This window comes from Zootermopsis nevadensis, unplaced genomic scaffold (assembly GCF_977971745.1).
Source record: "Zootermopsis nevadensis isolate Lab colony 2312 unplaced genomic scaffold, Znev_1.0 Znev_ptg000028l, whole genome shotgun sequence".
NCBI classification, from domain to species: domain Eukaryota; kingdom Metazoa; phylum Arthropoda; class Insecta; order Blattodea; family Termopsidae; genus Zootermopsis; species Zootermopsis nevadensis.
In genome coordinates, this window is record NW_028259160.1 from 6,958,095 (window position 1) to 6,977,589 (window position 19,495).

The 19,495-nt window shown below is 40.9% G+C and overlaps 1 protein-coding gene across 1 annotated transcript; it reads left to right on the forward strand.

Annotated features, from left to right (window-relative positions):
• The first annotated feature begins 7,384 nt into the window (after window positions 1-7,384).
• emc (Basic helix-loop-helix domain-containing extra-macrochaetae) lies at window positions 7,385-17,129 on the forward strand. Its single transcript, XM_022064377.2, has 2 exons — window positions 7,385-7,930; window positions 14,989-17,129. The coding sequence occupies exons 1-2, from the start codon at window positions 7,490-7,492 to the stop codon at window positions 15,043-15,045; spliced, it is 498 nt and encodes a 165-aa protein (XP_021920069.1). The 5' UTR covers window positions 7,385-7,489; the 3' UTR covers window positions 15,046-17,129.
• Window positions 17,130-19,495: the final 2,366 nt, after the last annotated feature.

Below are 19,495 nucleotides of genomic sequence, written 5' to 3' on the forward strand. Positions count from 1 at the left end.
AAAGACACAAATATTTGCAATGACACGGGTGAAGCTAACTGTATTTCAACTTGGTCCTTTGTACCGAGAGCTATATTCTGTACCATTGCTATGCTTACACAATCCCACTGTACATATATCTGTTTTGTATCAGTCCACATTTTCAGATGAAAATGAAGCCACGTCACACACATTTTAAGAAAATGATTATGATAATACATTTTCCAAACTGGAAAACAATTTCGTCGATCCTAGTGGCACACAAATCTGCGAGTTTCAATGTCATGCGTGTGCGGATTTTTGTTTAGTTACACAGACTTCGCAATGATCCTGCCTCTTGTTTTAAGCTCGAAGCTCACTGCCTCGAAGAAGACATTTCGCACCCCGACTTGTCAGTCCTACTCACGTAGGATATACCTTAATATTGTTTAAAACTTCGTTTCTTTCCTCCAAGAAGGAAAGCTTCTTTTCTGAGAACCTGAGAATCAGAATATCAAAGAAGTTTCTCTCTTACCACATTACATCAGTTATATTTCCTAGGAGATGCTCCCCCTCCCCTGTGCAAATTCCGCTTTAAACAGCTGCAGGTCAGTCGTATGGTTGGTTACCATCTCTGACCACAAGGCGTGACAAACCGCGGCCTTCTGTGTGTACATTATTCATCAAAGTGGCCGTGACCTGATTAAGTATAGCAGGCCTTGTAACACACCTTTCATTGAATGACCGTGTTTCAATATTACGTCAAGCCTACGATCTCGATAGCACACCTTTTGGAAGTAAGTTATAGAATGGAATAAAGGCTTCCGTGCATTCTTTTATCCTGTCTATTTGTACGACGATAAACAGCTTCAGCTTATATCAACCACGTGTCAATATCCATGTATGTAAATTCCATCTTGGTAAGATTTGTCTTATTTGATGGAGGTTTATGAAACTTGGTGTGCACATCATGCCATCTCTGAAGAGGCCTCTTACTTCTGCGTGCATTGTTCTCTGGAGGAGAGGAGCCGAAGCCAAAAACTGGATACAGAGTGCATACAAATGATCTCAGAGGTTTCAGACACTGAAGATACATTGTAGGCGCAACAAACATGAAACAGCAGCAACATACTACACGGCGCAACAACCCAGAAGACGGAAATCTTCATCTTAACCGCTGTGAAAACCTCAAATCATACAGCAGTAGCAATTGTTTGATGTGAAAACTGGCAGTAAGTATGTAACAAACACAAGGAAACATTACAAATCTCGGCGTATCAATAACTACAAAAGCCGACGAGAAAACAAAACAGAGCTGAATAAGATGTCACTGCTTTTTTCACACTCTCTGAATATTGCTATATGTGAATAAACGAACTATTAAAATATGGCTACACCCAAGCTGAGAAACATTAATCTAACCAACATTACGGCCTACATTATCTTTACGTATGAACACGGAGCGGAATATTACTGAACCGTCTGAGGCTTATTTGAAATGTGTTAAAAATCGGGAGCAGACCGGGATTCGGTATGATGAGCAGCCACGTGTGTTCGCGGAACACAGTCTGAGAACCTCAACGAAGTGCCGCAAGAGCGTCTGCAAGTTCCCGGGTTGTTATCTCCTGTCTTGAAATCAGCTGCGTATCGCCGACCCTTGAGTTGAAGAACAAGTGGCGTACAGTGTCTTGTCTTGGCGCCCAGCGGTGTCAAGGGCCACGAGAAAAATGAGTGTTGACCTCTTCCTTACACAAATTCTGTTAGATTATGATTTAATATCTCTCCATTTTATCATCTTGTTTTAATTAGTTGCTGTGTCTTGCGAGATCTGTGTTATAGCTGGCGTCATGGACTTTCAGAACTTACGCAGTAGGCCTATTAGTGAACGGACCAACTTGACAACACGGTGACCACGTCCTCCAGCCTCGTTAGCAAGCGTCCATATGACGTTGCATATGGCCAAACATCTTAGAGGATCCATCTTTTTTATTTATGACAGCTCAAACTAGACCCACCAGAATCGTGACGCAAAATAATTTACTGTTGAAATAAAACGTCAACTAAGTGAACGGGCCTGATTGTAAAGTACACACGAGCCTTTCTCTATGTTCCCAGATGCTCCTGACGTCACTTTCCTACGGCTCAAATGACACGTAACTTTCCACAATGCAAATTCTTCTCTTTGCTTTACCAGGAAGCTTTAACCTCGGCACTAGACCATGGTGAATGGGCATCTTCAAGCTCCGAGCACGTTATTCTCGAGGAAGACCCTGGTTCTGGGCCACTAGGTGTTGTTCTAAGACATTTCACAATTTGAAAATGAAGACAGTTGTAGGTTAAACGCGCAGTAAACCGTACTTCCTTGCTTCCCTCCATCTCCTGCTCCAGGTACCGCGGTTAATTCAGACTATGAAACATTGTGGCCATTGACGACAATATCGCGCGCACCAGCTGTGAGGTGAAAGGTCAACGCGGCGCAGCTGGCTCCAGTCAGTACGGGTCGTGGCGCAAGTGGCGCCGAGATATCACTGCGTCCGTCATCACAGTGTCCCACATGGACACGCGGGTTATCAAAACGTGGTCCCAATTCCGCCGACGATTCGTATTTGGAAAATAAAGAAACAGCACTCGTATCCTCATCTGAATTGTGTTTATTGGCCTGTCGGGGATAAACGGCGTTAGACACCCTGACCTCTGATTTAGTTTCTCTTTTTCAGTGGACTGAAAATACAATTTTTATCAGAATTTATAAGAAGTAAAATATTCAATATTGAAAGGTTCTCTGTGCAATAAAGCAGTGCTCGTTATTCTAATCGAAGAAATAACACAAAACATTGTCCTTGACAGTAAGATCGTGGGGAATTTTTATGGAAGTATGGTCACTTGCAATATCGTGAAGGTGGCGGGAGAATAACATTCAAACGAGTTTTAAGAGAATTGCGTTGTTTGAATGGAAGGTGGGCAGAAATGGTTCAGGATCGTGTTCTTTGATGAGCGCTGATATTAACCTTCAGGCTCTGCTACTGGAGATTTAAATACAGTACAAGTTGAAGTCCGTTGTTTGCTGGGCTTAGCAAAAAGTAACTGAGTAGGCCGGTATCATGCGTTTTTCATACCACATAAATGTAATTATTGCATAATGAGGAGCTCGTATGTACGTATTTCTGCATGTTTCAACTACGAGTATTTCTATAAGTCTACACCAACATTTCTAAGCGGAATGTAGTTACATTTGTATCTGGGAAATACAAAACCTACTTTACTTCAACATCAAACCGAACTTTATCGACTGTCTCAAGAAAATTTTATCACAGAAAATAAATTATAAAGAGATCAAATAGCCTATTATTTCAAATGTCGTTAAGATCTGTGACTTTTCGCCAATAAGAAATATTATTCTTCACAATGCCCAGTAAATTTGATTTCATACCTCACGATAAAAAGAACAAATATCCCAGTATAACATTCATGCAATTTATTAGTTTTGCAGTTTAATTAGTCTGTATATTGCAGCAATGAAGATCAAGGCCAATGAAACATGCAAAATGATGCCGTTGCGCAGACTGAGGTCCCGTTTTGATGTACGCCCAACTAACGAAGCAAAATCAGCTGACGTCATGTAAGTATATATGAAGTTTGATATTTAACTTACAGCAAATGACTGAATGAATCTGGAAATGGAAGGTGACAAATATTCACTGCAAATAAAAAAATAATAATTTCACAAATTTGTACTTATAACTGGCCGAACGGGATGTGGCCTTACAAATGGCGATACGAAATGGCAGATTTTACTTTATTTTTTGTTACGTCCTTTTATTGCCATGGTAACCAGTTTATAAGTAGCTGTCTGCCTCATTACGATAGGTGTGATTAAACAGTGTCGGATTTGGGATTTTACATTGATATTCTAGACGGAATTCGAATCTTAAGTCCAAGCAATTTTATCGCAGCGCCCCGAAGGAGTGTTCTTTTCACATACAAATACATAACGGCGTGCAACTGTAAATCAGCATGAGGTAATTCCGCGACATCCCACTTTATTAGATTTCGGTATTTACTATTCTGGCCCGGCACAGTTTTGTCACACCTTCAACTCTTGGATTTAAAGGTCCATTAAGACGGCCTTCTTATTAAGGCAAACAACTCCAACTTTTACGGTTTCCGTTTCGAAAACATCGTTCAAGTGTATAAGAAGTAGCGTGATGAATATCCTTAAAATGGTTTCCAATTCATTTCCCGACAACTTATTCTTAACAATTCCTTTTAAAGGTTGTGCAGAATGTCTTATTCTAAATCCAAATTAAGGTGTCAAGTACGTTTTTATTTTTACCACACAAAGAAAGCAAATAACAGTGACCGTGCTCTGTATGGCGTGGGAAATGGATTTATAATTTCGAAGGTCATTCTGAGTTAGGACAAGCCACAAGGTCTTCTCCGTAAAAATTATAAGACGACAAAAGCAAACAACGTACTATGTAAAAGCATAACAGTTTGCTGGTGCCAATAATGTTTTTATTTTATTTTATTAGTATGGAGAGTGGGAAAAACCACGAAGAGCCTCGGTTACTACAGTGGGCGACGCGAAGGCATTGGTACACCAACTCATTAGAAAAAGAAATTGCCAAAGGAGATCCTAATGAGGACTCTAAAGCCTATACATAGGTTCTAACCGTTGACAGTACACCCATAATTTATCCTACATATTTCGAATGGCGAGAAAAGGAATGAATATTTCCGAGAGTCTGCTTACGAAACAAGCATTTCTAATAGGACGGTGTCTGTCTTCTGGGATGTAGCGCCGTGTTATCTGGTAGAAGTTTGCCAGTGTTTCAGGCGTCCCTACTGCCTGGAGCATTCAGACAAAACTACCGTGGCCGATCACAGCGTCAAACTGAGCCACCGCATTTATCTTCAGGACACTATCATCCTCTGCACGAAGCAAAGATACAAGGACCAGACGACCAGAGAGGCCAATGAGGTCGAGCTACACTCCAGTCCTTGACTCGTCTCCCTGATGATGGAGGCAACTAGGACTTCTGGAACGTTTTTAAATTTCTACTAGACTCTACGGTGCTACAACCCAGAAGACAGCCATCTTCGTGCCCACCACAGTCAAAACCTGAAATACTATTAATAAGAACATCACAGCATCAACGAGAACTGCATATTTCATGAGAACATATAAAATATAATGTATCGTTTGTATTCTTCACCAGGACGGCTATGGGGCCTCCCGACGGGTACCAAGGGATCTTTTCCTGACACATTTAGCGGCCTAAACGTAAAGCTGACTGACTACTCACTTCAATCCATTTTGAGTTTCTTCACCTCGAAGCTCTTACACACCTTAATGACACGATACTTCGGTGCACAGGCGACACATTGTTTTCTGGATTCTCAGTATCCGTTATATTTGTTGCCTGTAGTCTGCTAGTAACCACCGACTTATTTATCAGAATCCCGCCTGATGAAAAAAATTGTACGCTACTGATTTCACCAGTCGATGTGGCGTCGTTAGATAACCAAAGAACTTCACACGTACTGGATATGACACTTTGGACAACACTGGAAATATCGACTCTGATGTTGGGCGATTTGTGGGTAATCCAGTCCACTTGTCCAACCAGTTGCTGATACGGAAAAATTGAACCATTGCTGCCGCCTCGAAATGAAAGTTGTTTGCAGCGACTGGTAGACCCAGGGATAACAGCCCCGTGCCTTCACTGTTTTATGACTTACGATATCCGCTGTTTACAACAAAGAAGAAATATTTTTTTTCAGAAGCTAATAACGAGATTTATATAGAAATAAATTCAGAGGAAGCTCAGAGGGTCTAATTTAAATTCTGTTGTCAGGCCACCAGAATGCGGGACCATATAATAACAGACCTATGAACTCGGGCTATAAATTCTTCGAAAATGTGCCAGTTAATAAGTAGGGTACTGTTGAAAGGCAGAAAGAAATAACAATTACTTTAATGAAAAAGTTTAAAGCAGATTAAATTACGAAAATGCTTGCTAATTTTAGTTCAGAATCTCCTAACTTCCCGAGTGTTATTTGTAGAAACTAAATGACAATTTTAGCTGTTTATATGGGCGTGAAACTCTCACATAAGAGAATGACGCAGATGACTGTGGGAATTTTAGAATAAAATGCTCACATATTATTCAGAGTACCGTAACTCATTTAGACGTAAGGGGAAAAAAAATCACAGGAAGGTGGAGACAACTGCAACCCACAGTTAATGCACAGCTTCATATTTTGTACCCTTCTCCTAATACTGTTCAGGTGGATGAATGATGTTATGGCTGGTCTGAAATCGGAAAGGGAGGAAGCCAATGGGGAGAATGGAAAGTGTGATTGAAAATAAAGCCGCACGCACTCACTGTAGTCTTCGAATCTAGAGCTTCGCGCTCCGGCCACTTTACACTTGGTGACGAACATCTTTAGGCAATAGACCTCAGTAAGGGAGAAGACGACTGGTAGGGTCCCAGAGATGGCCTGGTCTGATATCTTAGTCTTAACAAATTGACTATCAGACATCGGCAGAGGTCGGTTCATTATATTTTGCTTTTATCCTCCATACACATTCATAATAAGGCGTTCAGACACAGCGGCACGTTTTGGACCCAACAGACATGAAGCGATATGAATCTGGAGAAAAATACATACCTAATGATTAACTCCATAATTTATATACCCTTTATCAAACGTTTGTAGGAAAGTCAAACGTAATAGGATGAATTGGGCGGGGTGTGTAGCGTAGAGGGGTGATGAATACATTCACAGTTTTGGTTGGCAAGACTGAAGGAAAAGATCACTCGCAAGACATAGACAGAAATGGGAAGATAATGTTAGGACGGATTTTAGGAAGACAATGCGAGTGTGGATTGGATTAATGTAGCTCATGTCAACATGGCAACGAACCCTTCCGTTCCATATTACGCAATAATTTTTTGACTAGCTGAACGGCTATCTGCTTCTCAAGAAGGACTCTAATACACGAGTTGGTTATTGAGAAATGTTTGTTCACCCGCAAGAACTGGGCACTTCTTCCCCAATCGTCTGCGCCCTCAGCTCTGTTCTTACGAGACAGACTATCCGAAGGCCGTCTGCGATGTCCTGCCTCTTATATCAAAATATATTCATTGTTGGACTGTTTGGAAAATATTTTCTGACGTAAGAACGTTGGTTAACTCGCATTACGCTTCACAGATGTCTCTGCAACCAACTCCTGTAGTTGGCGGCTTTCCCCCTCTTCAAACAAGCAACAACATCCTACTATTGGCTACAGCTGTGTGAAACTCCGCCTCCCAGTCAACCGTATTGCTTCTTGACTGGACCTTAGTTCGTACGTCACAATATCGAGGGAGTGGAACAAAATGTTATGAGGGGAAACCGAGGGTATGTATAGCTGTGACAATGAAGAGGGGATTTACTTCTTAACCGTACTTCGTCTTCGTTTGTTGTTTACAGCAAAGTTGCTGATATTGCATACGAACAGTGGAGTGTATTTCTGAGTTTAATTATGAAGGCTATAACAGCGGTTTGTGCGTCAGGTGCTACGAGTGTTGGTGGAGTAACGTCGGGCCGCGTGCATCGACAGAGGCGCGACGTTGAGAACGAGGAAATACAGATGTACTTATCGAAGTTGAAAGAACTTGTACCGTTCATGCCCAAAAACAGAAGATTATCGAAACTGGAAGTGATCCAATATGTCATAGACTACATTTGTGATCTGCAGTACGCCCTGGAGACGCATCCTTCCGTTGTGACGGCTGTTGGTAACGTCACAACTGCAGTTACCACTACGACAACCACAACAGCGGCTTCACCTGTTCAGAGGCTTTCAAATTCCACGACTGTCAACAGTGGTGCTCCAGTGAGCCCCAGGCAGCCCCTTGGGGTTCTAGCGCCCAACACGATAGTCCCCAATACATCGTGCGCCACACAGGAACAAATCTCGACGGTGAGTCCCATTTAATTCACAAGTTTACCTGGTCACATCTCTATTCTAGAGCAAAAGAATATAGGTTTCGTTTCTAAATGCAATCACATGAAAGCGGACACGCATAATTTTTCCCATTGTTGACATGGCTAATAAACCCTGGATATATATTCTGTCTTTTTCCATCTAGTGCCGAGGTCATGGATATGTGGAGCTATAGTTCTCTTCTCTGTTCGTCTTAATGGCGTAGTGATTAATTAAGCACCAGGGAATGTGCTTTTAAAGCGCAAATTATTTGTATGTCTCATTCATATTTAATTGATGTTCCGAAATACACAATGAAGACTTACGTAGCCTACTATTTTCTAGTAGAATGGGCCATTTTTAGAAATGGTATAAAACTGATTCTTGTGACACGTGAGGTTAGGGTAAAGTAGAGTTTATTGTACAGACACAGACTTCATTGCACCCAGCCACTTTTAATGTTGATTACATACAAAGTTTTAACGCAGTGCGTTATGTAATTTGGGTGATACGGACACATTCTGGGAATCATTGTAGTGTATATGTTACGCAAAGCTATTGTTTTATTAGGGAAATATTCCTCCCCCAGTATTGTCAGGGTGATTAAGTCGAGAAGAATGAGATGGGCTGGGCATGTAGCGCGCATGGATGGGACAAGAGGTGTGCACTGGGTACTGGTTGGGAAACCTGAAGGGAAGAGACCGCTGGGGAGAACTAGATGTAGATGGGAGGAAAATCTCAGGCGGGATCTATGGGAGATAGGAGTTGAAGGAGACTGGATTTTGTTGGTCCAGGACAGGTGGAGGGCTTTGGTTAATTCGGTGATGAACCTTCGGGTTCGGTAAGCCATCTAGTTAGTTAGTTAGTTAGGGAAATACAAACGTCACAGACCTATTCGCTTCGAAAGGATAGGAAGATTTAAATGAAACAACTTTTGGTTTACTTCCGGTATTCAGTTATCCTATCTCAAACCGGAACTACACAGCTGTGACGAAGACTTTTTATTACAGCGCCACTTGGGACTACACGAGCCTTTTCTCTGCCCAGTGCCTCAGAACCGAATGGTAACCATATGTGCCACCTGCTTTAACAATCACTAACTCTGCATTTTGAATCGAGGTTTCGTGCAATTCTCACTGCGAAGAATCTTTATTTCGTTAAACAGCATCAACCTTTGGTTTTCGTCGAGAGAGAGAGATGTTGTGTTTTCTTTGAAGTACGGACTGGTTTTTACGAAATTGGCTTCAAGGGTTTAATTGGAAGAATTGCTTTCCATGTGTTTCCATGTTTCGTTTGTGACAGATCCAGTCAACGTTTATTAATATTGGTCTAAGCAGTGTTACTGATCAGTGAATACATTTTTTGACCTATACTGTACCGCACTGCAGCTGAGTATGCATCCTGCTGGGTGATTGACAGTGAACCATGTCGGTAAAGTAAAATTTCCCTACTTGGTCCCTTTTACGAAAAATTAATAGTATTTGGGGGGCTGTCCAAGTCAGCGCACTAATTGTTATAGCAACACGGAGAATCCTTTGATATAGGACTGCAAAGTGGCAGATAACACGAACAATTTCATTTTAACAAATTGATTGTAAGAAAAACACTACATTATTGATAAATGGGTTTGAATGATCATTTACGATGAATTGTTGTTGCAATCATTACCGAAAAGTGTATATAGCAAAGTGTAACACGCGAAGACATTTCATTATTTAATTTACGGTCTGTACGGTGTGTTGAAAGTTTAATTGGCATACAATTAAATAATAACTTGCACTTTCAACAACTTTGCTGAAACATCATACGTATCAGAAACCACAGTTTCGTCGGTCGTATTTCTCAAGGCCTCGTCTTCGAACTTCGTATTTAAAGTTTTTTTTTTTTATAATTTGGAATCAGCAGTGGGCCCTGTCAATTCTGTGTATCGGAAAGCCAATAGTACTGCCATATTTTGCCTTTGAAGACAGTTGCACTGTTTCTAATGGTTGCGAACTCTCCGGGGCAGGACGAGCAGTTATCTGAGCGTGCACACCTGTGTCCTGGTTTTCTTGCTGTTCGCGTCCATAACAGCGCAGTTCTTGGCACGGTACAGTGGCCGCGCACCTGGTAGAGGGACTTAAGGCTGCTCCTTACCCTGAGTTCCGTACCCGTCACGGATTACAGCTCTTTCACCATTTAAAGGGCGAGAAGAGAGAGTTTGATACGGACAGACAGGCTATCCGGATTGTGCAGTAGATACGCTTCAGTAAGTCCACTAGCGTAAGATTCAGTTGCGAAATACAAGCTTATGCGTAAAGGAAGAGGCTCATTCAAACTAAGCATTTTGTTCGTGAGAATTCCCCAATACTGCATTCCCTTGAGGAACTAACAGTAAGAATTCCCTGCCTTTATGGAACCCGAATATTGAGGTACCTCACATAGTAGTATTATTTTAGGATGCACTTTAATATTATCCACTGATGTGCGCCTACATTCACCAAGCCGCCCCTTTCCTTCTGAATTTTTATTGAAAACTTCATTCGTAGCCCATGCCCCACCCATCTCATCCTCGTTGATTTTATACTGTTTTTTTTTTCTATTTCGCGAGGAGTGCAAATTAGGAACTTCTTGTACAATTCTAACAGACTACAGATTTCAGATTTTCGGAGACAGAAGGTTAACGAGCCCCCTTAATCAGGCACGCCTGCAGCAAGAAACCATTATTTTGGTCTTCTGGGCTATTTGGATTCCTCAGCATTCACGTGTCAAAATACCACGCATCAGTGCGACCGGCGAAAAGCGTTTTTTAGGTGGTAATTAATAAGTAGGATATGGCCGAAGTGTTGGTCCCGTTCATTGATACTTAACAGGCTGTCTGACACTGAAATGAGCAGTCGTTCAGAATCCCGGTATCGTTGTCAGTTAATGTCAATAAATCCAGCGAACACTTGTGACTTTTGATACAGCAGACTGTACTCTGATGCAGAAATATGTAATGCAACCCGTTTTACATATTCCCATTATCTCCAGTGACTCACTGCTTGGCCAGGCATCACCGTTTTCACAAAAGCAGTTTATTTTGATGTTGAGCTAGTTCGGTCCTCGTGTCTTCCGCAAAGTATTACTTTTAATACTAACCTTAACATTATCATCTCCGCTTATTTCTTTCCTCCCCCCCCCCCCCCCCAAACGTACTGAGTCACGCACCGTTTCAGCCTCATTTTAATGGCCTCAATCGGTATAGTAGTAATGACTAGACTACGGACTGGACGTTCGGTGTTCGATTCCCGACAGGGGCAGATGTTTCCTTCATTACCGGCTCTGAGGCCCACACATCCTCCACCCCCCCATACATTTTCTTGGCGTGGTGCTTAATTCAGCTCCAGAAAAACTTCACCTTCGCCTTATATGCTTACGTAAGGAGTACTGGTACCGATACCTAAAAGACAACGAACCATACCAAAGCCTGCCGTGGGGCACGATCCTGAACCACTTCCACCCATTTTCCATCAGATCCATCCAATCCTAGGTCTTGAGTTTCCTTGATTAATAACCAGCTGACATCAGCACAAGTCACGGTAGACTGTTATTTATAACACTTCCACGGCTGAGTTGACCAAGAGTTGGGAATATTTTACCACAGTAGAAAATGAGTCATTCACAGTTAGCAGAATGTGACGAAAATCGTTCTGATGTCACATGAAATTTCACCTCGCAGACGCTCCTAGTGAGTCAGGACGGTGGCAGCTGCACGAGACTCGGTGTTACCAGAATGACATCGGTTAAAATCTGTTTCAGTAGTCAGGTTTGACATGCATACTAACGAAATTAGGTTGATGATTTCCGGTCACCAATTATCGGGTCTCTTGGATTATATCATGAAGCAGGCAGGCCTCTAAGATAACTACAGAGGAAAGTTTACATTCTGTTGGTAAATTTAAATACTTCAGATGTTTGTTATGTTAGACTTATCGCAGTCAGTCAGTGGTTAACTTACTTTCAAAATTGTTTGTTAATTCGTTCAGTACCAGAATATTAACAATGTCATTGAAAAAATAGTACATTTTATTGAACATTTGAATACGAAATTTTCCAGTGGGGTGTCGGGCATTTGCAGTGACAGTGTTAATGAAAAAGAGGAATGTTTGTTGTTCTGTTGCATATTTTTGAGAGTAATATTCGTGGAAGGAGATGAATGAATTCTTAGGAGTTAAGAAGCACCTCTTGCCACAAATCCAGTTCTTACCTCAAAGAAAATACGACTCTTCCATTACGAACTTGAAATACTATATGCATGCAGACTCAAAATGCACAGTTGCTGATTGTGAAAGCAGGTGGCACATAAAAGTTATCACTGGCCGCTGATATATTTCCCGTGTCATCGACGGAACTTCTACGTTTTTCTGTACTTTAGTTAAGTTATCATTTTTCGAAAATTATGGAGACCTTGAAGACTTCACCCATAAATGAATCATTAACTTAGTTTACCAGTTTATTTAATGGCGATGTCGCATCTGATAAATAGGTTTTTAGTGCCGGCTGGCTGAATAATGACATGGGATTAAAAAAAGTCGCTACAAATTTTAGGGTTTGTATTTGTATGAGTTGCAGACTACTTACGTCTCAGATGCCACTAAATTAACACTCCTGTATGACGTATCCGCATATAATGGTATCTCCTCCTCCAAATTCACCCACAAAAGATTTGACCGGGTCTCACATTCTCAGTACGCATTATACAGGCCTAATGGGCGTTTAAGTGAAGTACCGAACATTGTAACTTGCAGCCAGTTTTTCGGAAGGTATTTCAAGGGAAAAGGTGCGAATTGCATCCTAGAAGATACACCACAAGGAAGTAATAAGCAACTTGGCTCGTTCTTGCAGTAACAGCTCAAACGTGTCTGTACGCCTACGGTATGCAGTAATTGTCAGACCACACGATTTCACGTTCGCTACAGATCACGTTTTCGTTGTTACTCGCGGCCTTTTTCGCAAGAAAAAGAAAAGGAAATGTGCACAAAATGGCATGAAATTTGGACTGTTGTGTTTCTGAAAACACCCGCGAAGAGATGGAAAGCTGTAGTTATCAGTTATTTCTGGTCGCTATGGTTTCCCCACCCACTTCGACGTGATGTAGCATCTTGCACGACAACTGCGCCGTCTAGCCTATTTCTTTCAATTAACCTTTTTTAAAAGTTTCTCCTTCTTTCGCGGATTGGAGAAAGTTCATGGTATGGAGGCCCGTCCGTCACGCTCTGGGACAGTTTCATTCACTTGGCCGATCACCTGCACCTCCACAGAAATAAAATTGAGTAAACCACCGTTATAACACATTGCAACTTGTTTCGACACAAGGCCTCATGTTTACTTTAGGTCTGCAATAGTCCATGTACCCTTCCCCACGGAGATGTACAGGGAATGTAGAGGTAAAGGCCCATAGCTTCTGGACCAAAAATTATCTAATGCAAAGCAAAGCGGGCGCTGAGGCAGAGGTACAAAACATTATAGATCCATGTCGGATTTGAGGTTTTCACGGCGATGAGTCTGAAGAGTCTCATCGCCCCGATGATGGAGGCAGCAGGGACAACTGAAACGTCGGTAAACCTCTACCAGACTGCACGGCGTAACAAGCCAGGAGACAACCATCTTCATTATAGATCCAGCTCCTGCAATTAATGAAGCCACGAATAAGAGTAGAGGGCGTGTAGGTGAAGATCCACGCAATCTAGACCTCGGCCGTCCTGCGCCCGATAGTTATGCCATGCCGTGAAGGAGCCTGCTGTGGGCTAGGAGTATAGATCAACGAATTCTAAGACGACGACACTTAAAACTGGTCGGCTTCACGCGCAGACCACTTAACCCCTGAGGAAGAACTGGTAGCTTTCGGATGGGAATGTGTGTGGGTGGAATGGATCTAAAATTATGAATGAAGGGTTTTGTATCTAAGGTGAAATCAATGCAGACAACCTCTAGTTATCTGAAATCTTTAATACCAAGTCCGCCATTGGACGCTGTCTCTCGCAACTCATTTCCCTAACGTCATTTTGGTTTCTAATATTATCCTCTACCCAACTGGCCTTTAAGACGTTTTACCAGTAAAATTCTGAGCGTATTTCTTTGTTATCCTTTGTATTAGCTACATGAAATGAATATTATTACCCCTTTACGTCAGTTGAGAGCCCGTTGTTTGAAAACAAGCTTTGTTATTGCTGTATCAATAACTGTAATACTGCAGATGTTATATTAATGCCTGATCTGGCGGGAGGGGTTGATATTTAAATAGGGTATAAACAGCGTGGTGAAAGTTCCCACGGAGCCAGCCCGCCCTTCTATGTCACTTAATATAAAATGCACTAATAATACCCATAGACTATCTACACACAAGCTGGTCCGTCTGTCCGGCTGTCTGTCCTCATGCATCAGATGAACACCTGGCATCTCAGCGAGAATGACTTGAAGCTGGGAGCGGCTGGGGGCGAGGGGGGAGGGGTTGGGACCTCAATAACGGTCATGGGACCATCTGCAGCGCAACACGTGCAAAACTTTGTGTTCATTTGAAACAATCTTAAGTACTCCCTTCCTCGGCATTCTTTCTTTTGATACTTTGATGTCTGGCCTCAAGTGTCCAGTGGTACTTTTAAATACTGTGAATGGGTTAGGCCTATGCATGGCAAAAGGGAATTTGTTTCATATTCTAAGCTTAGAGCCCAGCGAATATTTATATCCAAACATTTCGTACTGATAAATGTTTGAACCAGGAAGGATGGTCTGGCAGGACGTGTAGAAGGCTTTGGAAACAAGAAGTACAAACACACTTAAATGACCTAGGGATAAATGGGAAGATAATGTTAAAATGGGCCTTGGAGAAGGGAGGATCCAACACAGTGATGAACCTTTAGGTTCTGTGGAAATAAGCCATTTCTTTATTAGATACTTTGTATATGTAACGTGAGAATGAATTTTCCTGCAGTAAATGAACATGTCCAGTGAAGTGATGCGTACGGTAAGCCTGCGCTTTGCTACAGTTATTTTGTGTAAGCTTGGAAGTAATTTTTGTTCTCTGATTGTTGCAGACACCTCTTCACCTGGAAAAGGTCACACCCCCTGACAGCCGACCGGTATCCTGTTGAGTGAAGTTGTCTCTTCATTATCCATATCATCATTAACCACTGTCATTGTCATTAGTAACATTTATTGTTTCCATAAGACGGTGTGAACATTTTTGTCAGACATAGAACTGACTGCAGACTTTTTGTTCCTGATAAAATGACGATATCAAGAAGCTAAATTACTTGATATTATTCATAAATAAAGCACGGGATCGAATTTGTGTGTGTTGGATAAAGTGTTTCTAAGTTGTCTTTAATATTATAATTACTACATTTATATTGCATCATGTACCACAGTTTCGTTGGAAATTCAGTTTTTATATTAATGTAGGCCTTCCAGTAGTTCAGTGTCTGAAAAACGCTGATGTGTGATTCAAGACAAACCAGTTTGTCAGTTAATGCTGTTTATAATTATCAGCCATCCAAAAGGGCCAATCTCAGAAGCAATGGTGCAATTTTGTAGCATTTAAGTCAAATTTCTTTTATTCTAGGGTTATATATTTCAATGATAACCAGGCCATGTACTGTGTCCTGGCCAGTACAAGATACCGGTCCTGAATATGTCATGACCGGTTTAGTTTGTTAACTTCATGTAGATGGATCTTTGTACTGCAACTTAACCTTGCAAGCAGAACAAAGTATTGTTATAGTCATACTTCACTTGTTTGAATAGGAAATATTACTCTCATTTGTTAATTGTCATGTCTGCCTTCTAAATCTTTTTTTGGGGGAAGAGGGAATTCATTTAAGAGTTCAAATAAATTACGCGATTTTGGGTTTGAGAAACAAGTAGACATAATTTTAAATTTGTTTTTCCATTGAAATGTTTGAGAGGAAGATGATGTTCAGTCATATTATGAAAGAAGAAATTAGAAATTGACAGGACAATTTTAAAACTTCGCATTTCACAGTTATGACTCCTTAAAAGTGAGAGTTCTGGTTTTGTATCGTTCGCGACTGTAATCTTGAGACTTGCGGGGTGCGGAAGTGGGGTGAAGGAGGAAAGATGGCGTCTGATATGCAATAGCCTTTAACGCTTCGGACTTCCTGCAAGATTACGGTCGCGAACAGTACTAGATGTGCTATATTTTGGTGACACATGGTAAACAATGAACAAGCACGTTCTGAAAAGAAAACAAAAACAAATGACCATCGGTTAAAGTTTGGTGTTTGAATTTATTTAAGATGTGTCTCAAACTGCAGAATTGAAACTATACATACAGATGGCAGTGGTGAATCCTGGTCTACAAGAGGCTAGACATACAATTTTCAACAGAGCAAATTCGTAAAATCAAGTAGTTGACACTTGAAATTCAACAAAGAGATTACCAAATAAAATTGGTTTTGGGTTTTCCTGATTAACTTACACTGAAACAAATATGATCAAATGTTTTTATAGAAGAACAAACTAATTCTTTTGAATTCTTTCAATTATACGTACGAGTGTTTTGATTTTTTAATATACGCACACAATTTAAGGTACCTGTTTTTATGAGTTGCAATTGTTACATGTTAATATCACTTAATATTTTTTTTTAAAAAATTGCTAATCACGTTTTTATTTCAACGGGTTCAAATTTTCAGCATTTTCTGACCACATCACGAATGTATGTGAAATGTAAGGGAATATGTATAATTAATGTAAGAATGTAAATTGTGTTCTGAGGGATGTGAATTGCATGCAGTAACAAATACTTCATACATTCGATACCACAATATCTATATCTATATATATAAGCACTTAGATAGGATGTCATAGCAGGTCATGGTTTATTATTGATTTGTAATCCATCCCCGCTACCGTTGTTAAAGTATTAAAACGTGTTTTTTTTGTTGTCTGTGATGTTAGTTTTTTCGTTCTTGTACAAATGTATAAACGTCCTTTATTAAATGTATATTATCTTAATTACACAAAATATTAGTGGTATTTGTACATTTTTAATTATGAAAGCAATTTGTCACCACACTAATTCTGTTCACAATTTTTAAATGTAATAATGATAATATTATTAAGTGAACTGTGTGGCAAAACCTGTGTAAAAACGTTAACTTCTGTCAAATTAAAGATGAAAATCTTCAAAATACAGGACATACAAATGACAAAATACCTTTATTTTTCTAACCCTATAGTAATACAGCATTCCTCATTCCTTCTGATTCCTGTCACAGTTCTATGATCTTGTATTTGCTTCTGATAACTATTAATGACTCTGTAGTACTGAGTAACATGAGCCGGGATAGCTCAGTCAGTATAGTGACTAGCTACGGGCTGGACGACCGGGGTTCGATCCCCGACGGGGGCAGAGGATTTTTCCTCTAGCCTCTGCGTCCAGACTGGCTCTGGGGCCCACCCAGCCTCCTCTACAATGGGTACCGGGGTTCTTTCCCGGGGGTAAAGCCGGCCGGGGCGTGATGCTGACCACTCACCCCCATCTAGCGCCGAGGTCAAGGAAGAGAGGAGCTATACCTCCACTCACCTCAAACGCCTACATGGCGTATAGTGGGACAAACTTTACTTAGTACTGAGTAATATTTTGTGTTCCTTCTGACATCTTTAACAATGAGGAATGGTCTAGGTGTTTAGTTTGGAGGGAAGAGTAGTTCTTCTTCGTTTCTTTCATCAGAAGCAAAGAACGCTTCTGTTGATTCGCGGCTCGCAAGTTAACTTTAAATAAACCTCAAGTTAAATTAGGTTTCGTTATACCTTTCCAAACAAATCCAGCGCTCCTGCCCTTTAAAGTAAGGTAGAATTAGAGTTATTATCCATGCCTTCCGAAAAACCCTGTATTTTTCCATAAAAATTGGAAATTTACTGACTTATTTACACTTGCTTGATAAAAACTTTCATGGTGTCTTCGGTGAGAATGGTGGAATGAAATACCGCAGAATAGTTTTAAAAGGTAATAATACTCGCAAATAAAGTGTGCTATGAGAAAGGCATACACCGGCAATTGCAGTATAGGCAAAGATACAAAAGTAAAGTTTTGCGGAGGAGGTGAGAGGTATAGCATCACACGTTCTTGATCTCAGCACTAGACATAAGTGTACCGAGTGGACCAGAGGTGAACAATTAATTCTGCACGGTTGCAGAATGTGGCGATTCGAAATGACAGCGGCCCACACAGTCCCGAGGAAATTTCTGCGGTAAAAATTATTAGGCAGGTCCATCCATAAATTATTCGCAATGAGCGTGCAAGAGAGGTAAAGGCATTATAAGGACACGATATTCTGAACTCTTAATTGTAAATGTACCTGTAACGGGCCGGCTCAGTTTTCTCATACTCGGAAAGTACAGTAGATGAAATGCTTTTAGCTTAGGAACTTGCTATTTTAGATTACCATCCTTTCTGTGCAAGTCAAACATTTTTAAAGAGCCGTGCTATTATTAGAAATAAACTACTAATCTCATCATAGCAGGACTTTTTTTAAATCAAATTCTGCCCACAGTTACCATGGGATATAAACCATGGGGATCTGCCATGCAGACATCCGTAACTCAGTTTGCCATCAATCAGGCCAGAATCATTGACCTTACCGCGGTTGGCAAGACCAAAGGCCAATGGGAAACCTCAGTCACTGTTTGTACTAGGCAAGGCCTAACTAAATGAGTCTAAATATCAACCAAACAATATGACCCCACAGAACTACAGCCACATTAGTCATAATATAAACTCGTCAGAAAAAGACGCGATAGTGGTGTTCTGGAAGCCATAAAACTGGTTTCGGATGGTGTTACAGCTCTACACGAGGCAAATGAAGCAAAGTTGCCCATTTTTTCTGTTTAGGTCTACACAAATTAAAAACCGCGAACAGATGAAAACAAAACAGGCTACCACTGGCAAGCTGGAAACAAACAGAAAACTCGTACATACTTAAAATCCGTGGTTGACGAAGGATTTCTGTATTTAAATTTAACATCTACAAACTGTTTTGTATGAGTGTTAAATTTCGTCTCTTATCGCAAGTGAGGGGCAAGACTGGGGTTATTAAAGAAGACTGCTAAGCATAAGCACGATATTTGAACCAAAGAAAGATTAGCAAAGTGGAAACATGCCTGATTCACGGGCTATTTAACAACAATTTTGTCTGAAGGTACAATGCAGTGAGGAATGAGATGGGAATGTGTTTCAAACGGTGAATAGGAAAGAATTTGGAAGGATGTGGTCGATACCTATTTCAGAGAACTACAGTGTTGGTCAGATGTAACTGAGAAAACATCTCTCTTTAGCAATTTGTGCTTCACCAGTACACAACCGGTAACAGCCGCGTAGCCCGGACACCTGACAGTGTTATATCGCGTTCTAAAGCCTTCTATTTTATGCCCAAGGACAGGCGAGCCAACTAAACAAACATAAAGGAACATACAAAATAAAACGCTGTAAGATATCGCAACCCATACACACAGGTGCAAAGGACAAAGCTGCTCATTCTTCAGAGAAATCTGTCATTATTTAAATGGCTACTGCGCGTC